The 16,786-nt window shown below is 36.5% G+C and overlaps 1 protein-coding gene across 2 annotated transcripts in view; it reads left to right on the top strand.

Moving 5' to 3' along the window:
• ANGPT1 (angiopoietin 1) overlaps window positions 1–16,786 on the top strand; it is a 250,086-nt gene that overhangs the window by 221,486 nt on the left and 11,814 nt on the right. For both annotated transcript variants that reach the window (XM_060127346.1, XM_060127345.1), the window contains exon 8: window positions 14,314–14,444. In XM_060127346.1, coding sequence (XP_059983329.1) covers window positions 14,314–14,444 — 131 coding nt within the window. The remainder of the gene's footprint in view (window positions 1–14,313; window positions 14,445–16,786) is intronic.

The raw sequence follows: 16,786 nt of genomic DNA, 5'->3' as shown, positions 1-16,786 counted from the left end.
ATTGTTGCTTGGATGAGATTCATTTCCCTGATCTATTCAACTGCAGTCTCTTCTGTTTATTTATTTATTTTTTACCTGTAAAAGTTAGGCAAAAATTTCTAGATTGCATCATGCCAAGCAAATGAAATAAAATAAACACACAGCATACCTTATTCCCTAGGCCAATTAATCCTGGAAAAGGATGCTGTGTTGCTGTCACCAGTAAGTAGTTTGTGGGCTACAAGGACTAGGTACTCTGCCTGCAATTTTGATAGCTGCCACTTGGTGACAGTAAACTTTGATATTTTTAGAACTCACGGTTAAATAACTGAGAGCTTATCAGAAAGTACGAGATTCAGTTAATTATATTTTTTGAGTAAAAAATTTTTAAATAATGAAAATGACAATATAAAATATTGAGTACCCTGTAACTAATACAGTGCTTTTTCTGTCTAGATGATCTATTTCTTTTCGAGAGCCTTTACTCATTTCAACCAGAAGCACTTATAAAACCATTTAAAATAATCATGACAAGTATCAACAAATATCAACATTAAATGCTCAACTATAAATTCTGTGCCGATAGTATCATCATAACAATCAACTTTAACTAATATTAATTGAGCATTTACTCCGTGCCAAATACTTGCAAAGTGCTTTGATATGTCTCTTTTGGTACTAACACTACAAATGCCAGTGCTTATGCTGGTCTGCTCATTCTCTTTTGAAAGAATCAAAAGTGCTATTTTATTACCTGCCTCAATTAGAAGCTCAGCTAAACACTTGGATAAAGAATAATTTTAGTCTTATTCATTTTTAGGCTGCAAATGAAAAACACGTCTTTTCCCTCACATGTGCTTATGATCAATTCTAGAGAGAATTTTCCAGATCTGAAGATCAGAAGTCATTATATAAACAACTGGAGGTCACAACATTGTTATAAAATAATTATTTTAATGAACTATGCTTTAAAAATAGCAGATGTGTTAAAGATCAAACGAATAGTTTGTACCTGTTTATAATCTGATTTTTAAACTACACCTGGTATTCTTTCTTAGCAGAATAATTACATCTGAATATTGTATGCTTCTTTAACATCACCTAACCTAGAACACATGCAGATAATTAAAGACATTAAGTCAATATTTCCTTGGCTTGTTAATAAATAATAATTATTAAATATGTAGTCCAATATTCATAATTATTTTATTTCTCTCTTAACTGGATATGGTTTTGCTTTAATTTACATAACTTCACTAAAATTACTCTCTTACAATTCTTTTGAAATCAGAGTCTGCATTCATTCATTTATCCAGCCAGCCAGCCACCAAATTTTTATCATGTTGCTGTTATTTGCCTGGTACTACTCAATTATTTCCAAACTTGAGTGTGCATAAAGTCAACTAAGATGTTTGTCTAAAGTGTAGATTTTTGAATCTCACATCCAGAGATTCTGATCCTGGGATAGAACCTAGGTATCTCAAGCCTACCAAGTATGCCCAGGTGATGCTGATGCAGAAATAACACTTTAATGACACTAAAAGGACACATCATCCTTGCTGGTCTTGTGGAGCTAATAGTCGAAGAGAAGGAAGGAAACATGGGAGGGATAGTTGGCTTAAAGTAAAAGTTTCAGCTGCAGTATGTTTTAGCATGCCTGTTTCATTTTTTGTTTTGTACTGTTTTGGTTTTTGATCAAGGAATCATAGACCTTTTCAAAAATTTGCTGGAGCTACGCATCTTCTCCCCAGAATAAATGAACAAGCACAAAATTTTGCTCACATTTATGTATGATTCAGCTCCACAATAAGAACTCTTGGAATTAGGCTATTGTTGGGCACTAAAGAAAAGCGGTGAACTTGGCTGGGGTTGAGGATGGATTGGGGTACATTGGAGGAGACTGAAGGGGACCAGGAAAGGCTTCGTGGAGGAAATTCTTGGTTATTTGTGAAGTATGAGTAAGTTCTCGTGAGGCATATGTGGAGGATGGTGGTAGGAGGGAAGTCTTGAGATTCCAGCCAGAAGGAGCAATGTGGACAAAGACCCAGAGGTGGGAGAGAGCCTGCCTTAGTTAGACAAAAGCAAGTGTCTTGTATGTAGAGGTTCGCTGTGCTACAGAAAACGAAGGCCGTATTACATGATAAGGAGTTTGGACTGTGTCTTACATTAATTGTGGAGAGAAATAAGCACACTGATGATTTTGGTCAACAGAAGAATCTGTTTATGCATGCTGGAGCCTTATTTGCAGAACTTATAGCAACACGTTGTCCAAGTACAACAAGAGAAAGTATTTCCTCTTTGCAAAAAACCTCAGAGTGTCTCTCAATGGTTTTCAGCATTCTACTCACCCCTTCCTCTTCCTCTATCTTCCCTTAGGGGATCCTGGAAATAAAGGTTCTTGCTGCTTTTTAAACAGAAATAAAAATGAGAACAAATCTACCTCCCTTGAACTTGTTTACGCACACACACACAAAAAAAATTACCAGTTTCAATCGTAAGTTTTACAAGGTCCTGACTTAATTTTTAGTAAAAAAGCAAACCCATAAACTCTCTGAGATGGCTGTCAGCCTGGTCTTTTAGGCACCAGAAGAGGTCTGGTCAGTGAGCCACTCTCTCGGAACTGATTCTGTCAGCCACACGTGACGCCAAGGGAACTGAATTAAGTTTAAGGGACTGTGTGTTCTTTACAGGGGTCTTTAGTGCCATGTAATTCATTTGGCACTCATTTTTTTTAATGTATCCTTAGAAAAGGGAGAAATACTAGAAAAACGTTATTTTTATTTAGAACTAAAAACAGAGAATCACTACAGTGTATATTTCTGAACTTTGAGAAGTATGGTTTCATTGTCACAGCTTTCATGAAAATCGTTTGTTTTTTTTTTTAATGTACGGAGTAGAGTGTACTCTTTCAGCACTGTGCAAAAGCACTCAGAGACAACAGAGTGTGAGTTCACTATCTTTTTTTTTATGGAGGAAGAATTTATCATGAATTTTGAACAAATGCAATCATCATATCACTGAGAAAAACTGAGAACTGTATTTTACTGGGGTTTTGAAACGAGTCGCTGTTAACAATGTATCGTGTGTCAAGAGTTTGAGAATACCTGGGTGGTTGATAAACTCATTTTCATCAAAGTTCTACATTATATTAATATTTGTAAGTCAAGGAAGGGACATTAAAATATATGTTGTCAAAACTTAGATGAAAAATTTGTGTAAAATTTGAACATGTATAATGAAAGCTAATACTATATAAAACAATCATAATAGAATCAGGGAATAAGTGAAACTGGGTTCTCTGAAGTTTCTCATTATTTGGGGCTGAGGTTTTCTATAACTCTGGAAATGTATCTTTCTTAATCACAACACAGATTCCCATGACCCTTGCTATCTCAGGCATTTTTCACACTTGCACATCTTCCACTAAACATGTTCAAATTTATCTATCAAATTACATATCTACATCAGGGCTTCCGAAGCTTAAGAAGCAAATAAGGTACTCCTTCTTAAATAATGGTTAGATTAATACACTACACAAATTCTGGGGATTCCCCAATGATTCAATTCCATTTGAGAACAAATGATGCCAATTAAGGAAGACTGTCATAAAGGAAACTTTCAGGAAGTAAAGATGCGAATTAAAGGATAGGTTGGAACGGGTGATCTTTTCAGGGATTTTTCCAAGTACCAATTATGAGTAAAGAAAGGGAAAAAAAATACACGTGCTGCATATATGGAATCTTAAAAAAACGATACTGATGAACCTAGTGGCAGGGCAGGAATAAAGACGCAGACATAGAGAACAGACTTGAGGACACAGTGGGGGAAGGGGAAACTGGGATGAAGTGAGAGAGTAACACTGACATATGTACACTACCAAATGTAAAATGGATGGCTAGTGGGAAGCAGCCACATAGCACAGGGAGATCAGCTCGGTGCTTTGTGTCCACCTAGAAGGGTGGGATAGGGAGGGTGGGAGGGAGGCTCAAGAGGGAGAGGATATGGGGATATATGTATCCTTATAGCTGATTCACTTTGTTGTACAACAGAAACCAACACAACATTGTAAAGCAATTATACTCCAATAAAGATATTAAAAAAAAATACACATGCTGGATTCAGCCAATAAAGCACCCTATTATATGGCAGGAAAATCTTAGGATTCTCAAAAGATTGGAATTTTACTTTACTAAAGAATAAACATTTGAATTAAAGGATTGTTATTCAGGCATCTGGGTTCAAATTAATGTAGACCTTAAATTAGGTAGTCAGTCAGCAAAGGGACTCTGGTTTCTTGTTCTTTGTGCATAGTATTCTGCTTGCTCCATATAAAAATGAGGAAAACTTTCAAAGGAAATGGGGCCTATGGATTTGAGAAAATTGGTCCTTTTCATCTTGAATTTCTCCAGCTTATTGCCTACATACATGTCTTAATTAGCTCCATGTCTATCTCACTGTTTTCATCACTGTCTGTATGCTTATGTATGTCTATCAATGTCGTATACATTTTGCTTGTTTAATTTAGACTTATTCATATAGCTCATGTTTACCGTGCTTCTGTGTAGTTTATAGTTATTGGTTAGGGAAGTTTGGTTTCTTTGTTTAATTTTTTATTAATATTCATAAGTACTCTACACGTGACAGTCTTTTCAAGGCTTTTATATGTATTACTTCATTTAGTTATCACAACAATATTAGAAGGACATTACTATTATGAGAGTCATTTTACAGATGAGGCAACTGAGGGTCAGAAAGGATAAGAGCTAAACTCTAAACCCAGACAATTAAGCTCCAAACTCTGTTCTGTTATACTATCTCCTGAGTTCTATAGACACACATATGCAAATACAATGACACAGTCCTACTCTTTAGAAGTTAATGTTGTATATTTTTTTGTGGGAGTGGGGAGATAAAAGGAGGAAAATTTTGGTTGATGACTTTATTGTCAGTTATTTTCTTCATTCATACTTACTTTGTACCAAACCACCTATATCTTCTTTTTTTTTTTTTTTTTTTTTGTGATACGCGGGCCTCTCACCGTTGTGGCCTCTCCCGTTGTGGAGCACAGGCTCCAGACGTGCAGGCTCAGCGGCCATGGCTCACGGGCCCAGCCGCTCTGCGGCATGTAGGATCTTCTGGGACTGGGGCACGAACCCGTGTCCCCTGCATCGGCAGGCGGACTCTCAACCACTGCGCCACCAGGGAAGCCCTACCTATATCTTCTTGATCTTTATGTCTCTTTAAGTATCTCTCAATCTCTATCACGTCCTTAATTCTTAATTAGTCAAACTGTATGTTATTAGATCTTTTAATCTTCCTACTTACATCCTCTTTTCTTTTGAAACTTCTTTTGAACTTTTCCTTCTACTTATAGATTCATAACTATGAATGTAGATCATTGTCATACAACTCTTGTCGTTGGCATATGTTCGCTCTTTTTTTATAGGTGCACCAACTTTGCTTCATATATTTTCCTATCATTTTCTTACATACTCATTGAAAGGCTATCGCAAATAAGTACGTAATCCGTTCACCTATGGACAATGGAGTAACAGAATATATCTCCAACATACAAAAAATAGTGTGGCACATAATGACAGATTTATTTAATACAGCCTCATCCAACAGAGATCACAGTCCTAAGATTCAGCATTGGAAAACAAGCCCTCTGTCCTCTAACAAAGAAGATGGAGGCTTTGAAACAGATCTTTGAAATGAATGCCCTGTTTCTGGAGGGGATTATGCAATAGAATGGACTCATGTATAGATATATTGGGTTGGTCATAAGGTTTGTTCGTTTTCTTCCGTAAGATGGCTCTAGTAGCACTTAGTTGTCTTTGACTTCATTTGAAACAGTTTTGTTAGATTGTATGTGGCAGCTGTCATATCAGCGTGCATTTATAAAAAGACTTATCAAAACTGAATTTTTGTGTAGCCATTTTAATATTGAAAATGAAAAAAAAGCAACATTTTTGGCATATTATGCTTTATTATTTCAAGAAAGGTAAAAACGGGGCCGAAACGCAACAAAGATTTGTGCAATGACTGATTGAACATGTCAAAAGTGGTTTGCAAAGTTTTGTGCTGGAGATTTCTTGCCGGCTGATGCTCCACAGTCGGGTAGACCAGTTGAACTTGACAGTGATCAAATCGAGACATTAATTGAGAACAATCAATGTTATACCATGAGGGAGATAGCCGACATCCTCAAAATATCCAAATCCAAACCAGCTTGGTTATGTTCATCACTTTGCTGTTTGTGTTCCACATAAGTTAAGCGAAAAAAACCTTCTTGACCATATTTCTGCATGCGATTCTCTACTTAAACATAACAAAAGCCCTCCGTTTTTAAAACAAATTGTGATGGGCGATGAAAAGTGGATACTGTACAATAATGTGGAATGGAAGAGATTGTGGGGCAAGTGAAATGAACCACAACCAACCACACCAAAGGCCGGTCTTCATCCAAAGAAGGTGATGTTGTGTATATGGTGGGATTGGAAGGGAGTCCTCTATTATGAGCTCCTTCCGGAAAACCAAGCAATTAATTCCAACAGGTACTGCTCCCAGTTAGACCAACTGAAAGCAGCACTCAACGAAAAGCATCAGGAATTAGTTAACGGAAAACACATAATCTTCCATCAGGATAACACAAGACCGCATATTTCTTTGGTGACCAGGCAAAAACTGTTACAACTTGGCTGGGAAGTTCTGAATCCTTCGCCATATTCACCAGACACTGCACCTTCGGATTTCCATTTTTTTCGGTCTTTAAAAAATTCTCTTAAGGGAAAAAATTTCAGTTCCCTGGAAGACTGTAAGAGGCACCTGGAACCGTTCTTTGCTCAAAAAGATAAAAAGTTTTGGGAAGATGGAATTATGAAGTTGCCTGAAAAATGGCAGAAGGTAGTGGAACAAAAGGGTGAATACGTTGTTCAATAAAGTTCTTGGTGAAAATGAAAAATGTGTCTTTTGTTTTTACTTAAAAACTGAAGTCACTCTTGGGCCAACCCAATAGATCCCTTTGTCAAACTTGATGGTCTCACTTCTCATATTTGCTTTAATAGATCATTCCATGAGCTATTTCTTCAAATGTCTGGTGGCAACCACAAACTCATTCCATCCTTATTAAAAGTGTCCCACTGTATGATTTGAGCAGACCATTAGGTCATTAGTACTGGACAAATTTCAAATCAGGAAAAAAATGCCCATGGGACTTGAATTGTAAAACATAATTGTATTATTGGAGTTAAAATGTTACTACATGTAAAGAATCTCTTGAGATGAGTAAAACTTAAATTCTAAACAATTTGAACGCTTATTTCATAACTGACTCAATAAATATTTATTTAATGCCTGTCATGTATATTATACATGGAGTTTACAAAGACGGCTAAGAGATGAAGACTTCTCATCAAACGCTTATAGTCTGATGTGGAAGAAAAGGCACATTTATAAAGAGAAATACTACGATAGGCAAAATGAGATATGCCACAAGAGAAGCAATTTATCTGTGCAATGAAAATTTGTAGAAGAAAGAAGAGAAAAGGCTTCCCACATAATATTTTGTCTTGAAAGATTGTTGATTTTGGACTTCGGAGAAAGGGATCAGTTCAGTAAAGCTCTGGTCATTTATAAGCCCAGGATACACTTGCACAGTCCTGAATTAAAGAGAATAAAATGTTTATCTTGAAGATGTTATTTTGAAAACAATTAGAAAACATTGTTTAACTAGAGATAATTTTACTATATTAGGAAAGGCTAATATAGAGTTCGTCTTCCCTTGTGCTAAGATAAAATTTATATTCTTGCCTTTATCTCAAGGCTTCCAGCCTTAGTAATTCCCACTGTAGAACTCTGTACTTAACAAAAAGGACATTTTATGAAAATAAATAATTTCCAGCTTCAAATGCTAACAGAAAAAAAGGAATAAAAATCTATCTTAAATGCTTAGTATCTAAATAAGTTCATTGTCTGCCTTTTCACTTGACATTCCCAGCACATTCAAATGACTCATGAATCTCCTTTATTTCTTATCTTTTTTGATCTTAGATAACCTCAATTTAATTGTGCTGTGAATTTCACAGTCCTTTTATTGGAAATATCCTCCTCATCCCTTCCCTAAAGTCCATGTCTTCCACAGCCTCCCAAACTAATCTTTTCCACTAAACGTTTTGAGCAGTTTAGCATCTCCTGAATTTTTCCCTTGCCCTTTTTCCTACAATACTAATTATTTGTATACCTCCCTATGACCTCTTCATAACAGCAAACAAATGCCTAATCTTGCTAGAAGTCTACAGTAAGGCAAACACTGTTTTCTCTCTATATAGCTTGACAAGAGAAATATTGTCTTTACGTTCAGCAAAAGATGTCACCTATATCATTTAAACTCAGTGCTAAAAGACATGCTGTGATATCACTCTTTGCTGGTGCCCAGCCCTTTTAGTAGGGTGGGGGCAGGGCAGGGAGGATGGTTACTGTAGAGACAGCCCTGGAGCAGCAACCAGAAGACATAACAGTGTTGGGAAACTCCGTCAGATTGAGTCATTGCTACCAGGCTCTGAAAGAGAATCATGGGGGTTATTTTGCATTTTCTTCAAGTGATTGTGAAAAAGACAAACTAGTTCCATATGGTGGCAGGGAGAGAGCTCAGAGCCAAAATAAAAATCTGCTCAGCTTGTCAGTATGTGAGACCTTAAAGTTCAGATATCTAAGAGTCTGTCTACTGTTTAAAAGAGCTGAGGCCAAACTTCAATTTGTCAAACATACAACTCCCACTGCCTTGGATAATGAAAGAGACTCCCCCCGCCCCCACCCCGAACACAGTGAAGATGTAAAAATGTGAGAAGTATAGCCATCTCTTAAGTCGACAAAATTAGTGAGAAACTAGATGCCTGGGATTGGACTGCCTATTTTAAAGAAAATAAAGTTATAGAATCACTTGTATGATACAGAGGTATATTTTGAAACCTACTCTTCCATAATAGAGTGCACTGTTGTCCTACATTCATTAAGAAATGTGATTTAGTCTTTCTAGTTACTGAAGTTTCTGTAAGTGAAAGAAAAGGAGTAACTATATTTTCATCAAGAATGACTAGAAAATCATGACCAGTTTCAGTATGCATGTGTTTCATTTTCCCTTCAGATGCTAATTGAAAAAATTAAAAAGCTGACATTCTTTAAAGTCACTGACGAATTGGTACTCATAATTGTTTCCCCCCCTTAATTAGGAAAAATGGTTTGAAAAGGATAAATGCCATGATCCTATTTTGTGGCTGCCTTTTTGGTCACAGTTAATGGTATTTTTTGGAGTTTCTGTGCTGTTGTTATTTTGGGGTTGGTTGTTGTTGTTTAGGCATCCTTCATGTTTTTGTTCCTAAGCCAGATACTTTGCTCTGTAATAACATTTGGTTTTTATCTCCCAACACATCATCCTTCATGTAAGCCACATCTACACTGGCTGAACATAAGAAATAAATGTCCAAGATTCTCATGGTGTTATTTTGGGGGAAGCATTCTCTCCAGTGACCCACACTTTAAGTCCTTTTCACTATAGTCATATTGCAAAGCTGACTTTGCCCCTTCTGTGTATTGACTTCTCTTTTGTAAAGTGATGTTCCATTATCAGAATAGAGAAAGTCATGGATAGTTAATTATACATATTTTAGAAATTAACCAGAACCATTAATAAAAAGAACCACATAAATATTCTGTTTGAGCCTCAATTCAAATAAGTTTTCTTATCTAATTCGAAAAAATACTTGGCATTAGTGAATGGCCAGCTCTTAGTCTGTCCCTATCAGATAACCAGCTACAGTTGTTGGCTTTGGGTCAATAATTGCTATTCTGTGCTAGGTAAGAAAGAATGAGCCCCTTAACTGTGCAGAGGACCTATCCTTGACTACACTGTTACTCCCAGAATCCTTGTGGGATTCCACAGAAGCATAATTGGGCTCATCTGTAAATTGCTTAAACTGGTGTTGAGAAAAATTATTTTTAAGAAATGCCATCTCTATTTCCCAGTGGAAGAGAACAACTCTTCCTTAGAAGAGCATAAGCAGCTCCCTGCAACATGTTAAGGATATAAACATAGAAGGGGTGAATACTACTGTATATAAATTACACGTTCTACTCAGTCTTGTATGGTGAAAAAATCCACTGTTCCTCAAAATACTGGTCTCCTCTACTTTTTTTTTTTACTGAGATATAATTGACAGATAACATTAGTTTCAGGTGTACAGCATAATGATTTAATATATGCATATATGTATATATTGCAAAATAATCACCACAATAAGTCTAGTTAGCATCCATCACCACACATAGTTAAATTTTTTTTCCTTGAGGTGAAACTTTTCAGATCTATTCTCCTAGCAACTTACCAATATACAACACAGTATTATTAATTATAATCACCATGTTGTACATTGCATTCCCAGGATTTATTTATTTTGTAACTGGAAGTTCGTACCTTTTGACCACCTACACCCATTTTGCCCACCCTTCACTTCTACTTTTATATCATTGCAACCAATATGTTGTGGTATTTACATTGCACTATCTTGGGACTCTCTATGCTTCTGCTTCTTGTTTTCAAGATCCCTAATCTGGGCAGGCCCTTAAGGAAATATTTTACACCTTATTTGGCTTTTATTTTTTTTTCAAAATAATTTTAGCTGAAGAATTTACCATAAGCATATTTTCATTTTGAATTTGTTCTCTGATATCAGTTGGGTATGCACACAATACAAATAAGTCATTCAATAAAGCATAAGAACTAATAAGAAGACATAAGTTTTCTTCATTTATTCTACTCGCATAATATATCAGACATGTTTTCATATTCTGGAGTCTCTGAGAAAATGAGAACAAAAACAGAACTGGAAAGATCAAGAAGGGTGTATGTGTCTGTGTAATTTTTAATTATTTCAGTTGGTTGACAAGGAAATGGGATGTTGAGTACCTAGCTAAATGAGATGCAAAAACTATCCTTCTGAAAATATGGCCCAGGTATATTTTGGTTATTAGGATTATTGATATTTGGGTCTGATTTTACTTGCTACCTTCAGCCTACTGAAAATTGATTATACCCGTCATTAGTTCACATCCATAATTTCTTTATTCAGTGACTGTTGAGCCTTTCCTCAGTATCAGACGCTGTTTGTTCTAGATTCTGGTGATTCAGAGTTGAGTAGGACACAGCTTATGCCTCAGAGAGCTCACAGTTTATTATGAGAGAAGACAAGTAAAAAGACAACTAAAATAAAGCACACTAAGTTTCATCATAAAGGTATCCATGTGATGATGTTCTTTGAGATCATACTTGAAATGAATCTTAAAGGATGAGTAGGAATTCAGCAGTTAGAAAGGCCTTCCAGGGAAGGGCCTTCCTGGGAAAGGGGACAGAGGAATGAGAATGTGATGCTTTGAGAGAACAAGTGTTTGGTAAGCCTGGATCATTATGTATGTGTGCAGGAAGTAAGAGATGGGAGGTGTGGGGTTGGTGTGGGAGGAAGTAAACAAGGGCTAGATCTTCAGAGTCCTCATAAACCACAATAAGGAACTTGGACTGTATCTTTCATGTGCTGGGAGAACAACTGAGGGCTTTTAACCAGAGCAGAGGAATGACGATGAGAGGCATGTTTTGAATGAGCCACATGGAGAATGGATTTTAGGGGGAAGTGGAAGGAGCTAAGCTCAAGACATTGAGACCAGTTGTGAGACTTTTTTAATACTACAGAGAAGAGCTGCCAGGACTAGACGACTGACCTTCAAGTCTTGATTAAGTGGATCTGGAAAAATGTCTCCTTTTACTCACAGACCCTAACATACATTGTTGATGAGTTCTGTACTGGTGAAGGTCAGGACAAAACATTGTAGATGTTTCTTCTACAATTTATTCTAACCCTACCGTACATACTTGCATACATATTTAGAGATATGTAAAGGCACCCTTAAACCTGTGACAATTGATGGTATAGTCATACAATAGCTGCCAGATTATGTTGGAGAAGAATATGTAATGACATGGAAACATAGTCATAAAATCATGTATAAAAACACTGTTAAAAAGCATGTGAAGTATGATTCCATTTGTGTTTATACATGAGAAGAAACTGTTTTAAAGGGTACAAAATTGACATAAGTGATTACTTCTAGAGTGGTAAATGAGATGGGCCTGTGGGCAGAAGCTTTACTGGCACTGTTCAAAATGTTTATAGAATATGATCAGGTATTACATGTATACTTAAATATAAATAATATTTTCTATTTGAAGAGGGAAAAAAACAAGGAAACGACTAAGTGTATATAAACCATAATGTCAAGAGTAGTTATATTTGGAGATGAGATTTGGGTTACTTTTTATTTTCTTTTTGCTTTTCTCTACCTCCTAAATTTATAATTATGCATTCCTGTTGCCTTGGTAACACAAAGAAACCATTGTAAATTATGAAGCTTGAATTATAACCCTCATATAAAAGTATAAACTGTATTCAGCACATAGCAGTCACTCAGTTAATATCAACTCAACATTTGTGCTAAATTACCTGCAAAATACAGTGTAGAAAATCACTGTGTCCTGGAAAGTCTATCCCCATTAGTGAGCTTAAAGCTACTGCAGGGAAAATGGTATTGACTTACCTTAAGTCAATAAGAAGGAAAGTCATCACAGTTTATAGAGAATCCAAGAATCAGAGTTGGAATTAGCATCCCTCTTGCAAAAGTGCCTGTGGGCTAAATTTACCCACTCCCAGTGGAGAGGGAGATTTCAGGCCAGCAGAGTCATAGCTACTTAATTTTGAAATCATTCATCTTCCCCCAGACTCTGATTCTGTGTTCACCAAGCAAGCAACTTTCTGATTATAATTTGGCTTTCTATGTGAAACTCCCTCTAAGGAGACCATGAGACTGGGCCCTTTATTTTGACTGTAAATGGAGACCTGACATAAGTCCCCCTTAGTTTTGCAAGTGTATGTCTGTCTCTGAGAGGCTGAGAAAGTTATCAAATTATAACTGCAGACCAGATCTAGAAGGTGGTGAATTCACCCAGGTAACATGTCCTAGGACTCCCTTTGGTAACCTCTCACCTTACTTTGCCCTGTTGAAACCCACCTCCACATGGGCTGCCTACAACGTAAAATGTGAATTCCCAGTTAGAAATTCTACAGTTTTGCATCACCAGTGACTTTTAGCCTGACTCTCAGAGTTTTAAAATGTAAGCTTGGGGCTTCCCTGGTGGCGCAGTGGTTGAGAGTCCGCCTGCCAATGCAGGGGACACGGGTTCGTGCCCTGGTCTGGGAAGATCCCACATGCCGCAGAGCGGCTAGGCCCATGAGCCATGGCCGCTGAGCCTGCACATCCGGAGCCTGTGCTCCGCAACAGGAGAGGCCACAACAGTGAGAGGCCCGCGTACCGCAAAAAAAAAAAAAAAAAAAAAAGAAATGTTTCTAGAGAGTAAAGCAGGGTCTTTGAAGAATGCCATTTTTGAGGTTAAACAGTTGGGGTTTTGAACTTAGTTTTAGGAATACCACCAGAATGTAGGTCCCTCGAGGGCATGGCTTTCTGTCTGTTTTGTTTGCTGATATATCTTAAGTGCTTAGAACAATTTCTGGTATATAGTATGTGCTTAAGAAATATTTGTTCAGTGAATACATAATGACTAATAAGAGCTTGGATTTTAAAGTCAACCATAGTGAAATTCCAGCTTATTTAGCCTCTCTGAGCCTTGGTATGCAAAATTTTGATATTGATACCTGAATCACGGATTTAATATAAAAATTAAATAACAGCCAGAAAGCATTTAGCAGGATGCTTGGCACAGAGTAAGTCCTCCTTTAGCACATCATCAATATTCAATATTAACACAGTGATATATGCTATAGTGACACTCTACAGGGCATTTTTTGTTTAGAGATCAATACTTGTACTAATAAAATAAACTCATATTCCTTTTGTGGATCCTACATTATCAGAAAACCATATGAGTTTAAGTATGCATAGTAAAATAAACATCAAGCACACAAGCCACAGAGAATTTTACCTATATGTAGTTTGATGTCCTTCCTTCCTTCCTTCCTTCCTTCCTTCCTTCCTTCCTTCCTTCCTTCCTTCCTTCCTTCCTTCCTTCCTTCTTTCCTTCCTTCATTCTCTTCCCCCCCAACCCCTTCTCTCTCTTTCTTTCTGTTCAGGGAGCTTTGGTCTTATACCAGTTTGTTGGAAGGGCTGAATTCAGAGAAGGGAGAAACTGATGAACAAGGCGAACATTCAGCAAACCAGTCTTCTGGGTTCTGTTACTCTGTTGAATGGCTTATCTTTCTTTTTTTTTAACTTCAGGTTGTATTTAAAGGGTCACACTGGGACAGCAGGAAAGCAGAGCAGCCTGATCTTACACGGTGCTGATTTCAGCACTAAAGATGCTGATAATGACAACTGCATGTGCAAATGTGCCCTCATGCTAACAGGAGGTAAGTCCTACGGGGCCTTTCTCTGAGTTATGTCTCATTGGTTTGAGGCTTGAGGTTTCTTATCTATGAGAAAAGACTATGATCTTCTGGTCAGGAAACTTAAGAGCAAGTCCCTAGAGATCATTTTGTTCTGCCCACTAATTTACCATATGTTCTTGTGCAAGACATTGCTAGCGTATTTAGAAGTTTGCCTCCTCCCCCAGCATTTATGGTGAGGGTGTGCTAAGCTTGGTTCTGAATAAACTCTTGAGCCTCTTAAAGTCCCAGTTGTTCTGCCTTCTAAATACTTATAATGATACCCATAGTGGAATGAACAGCAATTTGAGGATTCAGCATACAGCAAAAACAAAAAGCCAAAATTTCTTACAAAATGCTTTACAACTGTGTAATAGAGTTCATTGACCATTCTGTTGAAATGGAGTAAGAAAAATAAAGAGGTGTAGCTAGATATAAAGTTATACAATTCAGAGTAGCTATACCAGGGCTTTACATTATAAGGTATTGACCTCTGCAAGACATTTGAGCTGGTATAGGAGATAGCAGATACCATTAAATAATATTGTATCACTGAGTAAGAAAGTTAATCCTTTTGCACTTTTTAAATACTTTTCTAGGCTTCTGATTGTGTCAAAGAGGAATTCTCAGTTTAGTACTAGCTTATCTATAATACTTCTTTAGCACTTACTCAATAATTACCTTTCTTAGCAAAGAAAGAACAAACTCTTCAGCCTCAGCTGAAGGGCCTTGGTTAGGCAATGGCACCTACCTAGAATTAAATAGAATGATTTTGTTTTAATTTTGTTGAGTGTTACGTCTACTTTTATTATAGTAAGTGGTACTGATTTCCTCTTTAAAGGAATGATATAAACTTCATTTTAAAAAGGATTCACAAATATTTGATATTTAACTAATTAATTTAAAGAAAAATATTAAATATTAATAAAAGTTGTAAATGGGCATGGCAAAAACTGTGAATAAGTTGATAAATGACTGATTGAAGTCTAAGAAACACTGAACTAAAACCTGATGGCAAATGATATAGCTCAAAAATGTTACAGGCAAAAAAGGAGTTGGCACCAAATAAAATTATAAAGGAAGCTTTTTCTTCAGTGTTTGTCTTCTTACAGTTTTAGTGTTGTTTCCCTCTCTTAATGGAATAGTAATCATTCCCACCTTCAACTGTTCTAATTCTCTCTCTGTGTTACCCTACAACAAAACATGTTTTCATGCTAATAAGGAAAAAACTCTTTAAATCTAAAATTTTACTTCTCCAAATATGATATTACTATCATTATTATTACATATTATTACCTGTTACTGAATATGTTATACTATCTTCCTTGAATTCCAAACCAACTCTGAGATAAGGAGAAAAACTCAAATCTCCATTTTGTACACAAGGAAAACAAAATTAAGTAGATGTTCACCATTTTATCCTTAACATCTAGCTCAGTAGATTGTGGCACATAGGATCTCAATAAAATATGTGGTGCATGAGTGAATGAATAACCATCTTGGAACCCTTGAATTCACTTTCAAATTTTGAAACCAATGAAATGAATCATAAGGTTGACATTTTTCTTATCAATTAACAGCGTGGAAGAGTATAGAGGGAAAGTTTTGGAGAACTCTTTCCACCTTCATCCCCATTCCCGGTCCCTCCATTACTACCACTACCAAATCACATTCCATACTGATTCCCATCCACTCCACTTATAGTAACATCTTTTCAACGTGAAACCAGCCCTAGTATTACCAAAGCCAGCCTGTTATGATTCTACCTCTGTCATATCCTTCTCCTTAAGCTTTAAACATGCCATTTTGGCATCACATTCAACCTCATCCAATAGTTAAAAAGTCTTCTATATGCAATTGTATGGCCCCCTCCCCCCAAGCAGTTGTTAAAACTTAGCATATTTTTTTACATGGTACCCACAGGTTAGGTTTTGAACTTTTTTCCTGAAAGAAAATATTTCTTTTCATTACCTCCATGATCCCATAAATGAAACTGTCAGCAACTTTATATAAAGACAGAAGGACTTTGATTGTCCAGTTTTCTGCCTATTTTAATATAGAAGTACACTTCATTTTATCCATGTCTGTTTTTACAGATAATTTTTCTTACCAAATAAATACAACACATGAAAGACCAACAGTAAGATCTTTCAAATGTTTACTTAGAATAGTGTTCCAATCTGCTCATATTCCTGTCATAATAATGAAAATATAGAGCAAAGCAAAGAGGAAACTGCATCTCTTGGTTGTTGATGAGAAAACTTCATTGCTCAGGTTTGTGATTTTATTTCTGCTTCAAATGATTGAACTTTGTCATGTTCCTTCAT

The sequence above is a fragment of the Lagenorhynchus albirostris genome, chromosome 17 (assembly GCF_949774975.1).
Source record: "Lagenorhynchus albirostris chromosome 17, mLagAlb1.1, whole genome shotgun sequence".
NCBI classification, from domain to species: domain Eukaryota; kingdom Metazoa; phylum Chordata; class Mammalia; order Artiodactyla; family Delphinidae; genus Lagenorhynchus; species Lagenorhynchus albirostris.
Note: the sequence above shows the minus strand (reverse complement) of the source record. Positions and strands in the feature narration are given on the sequence as shown.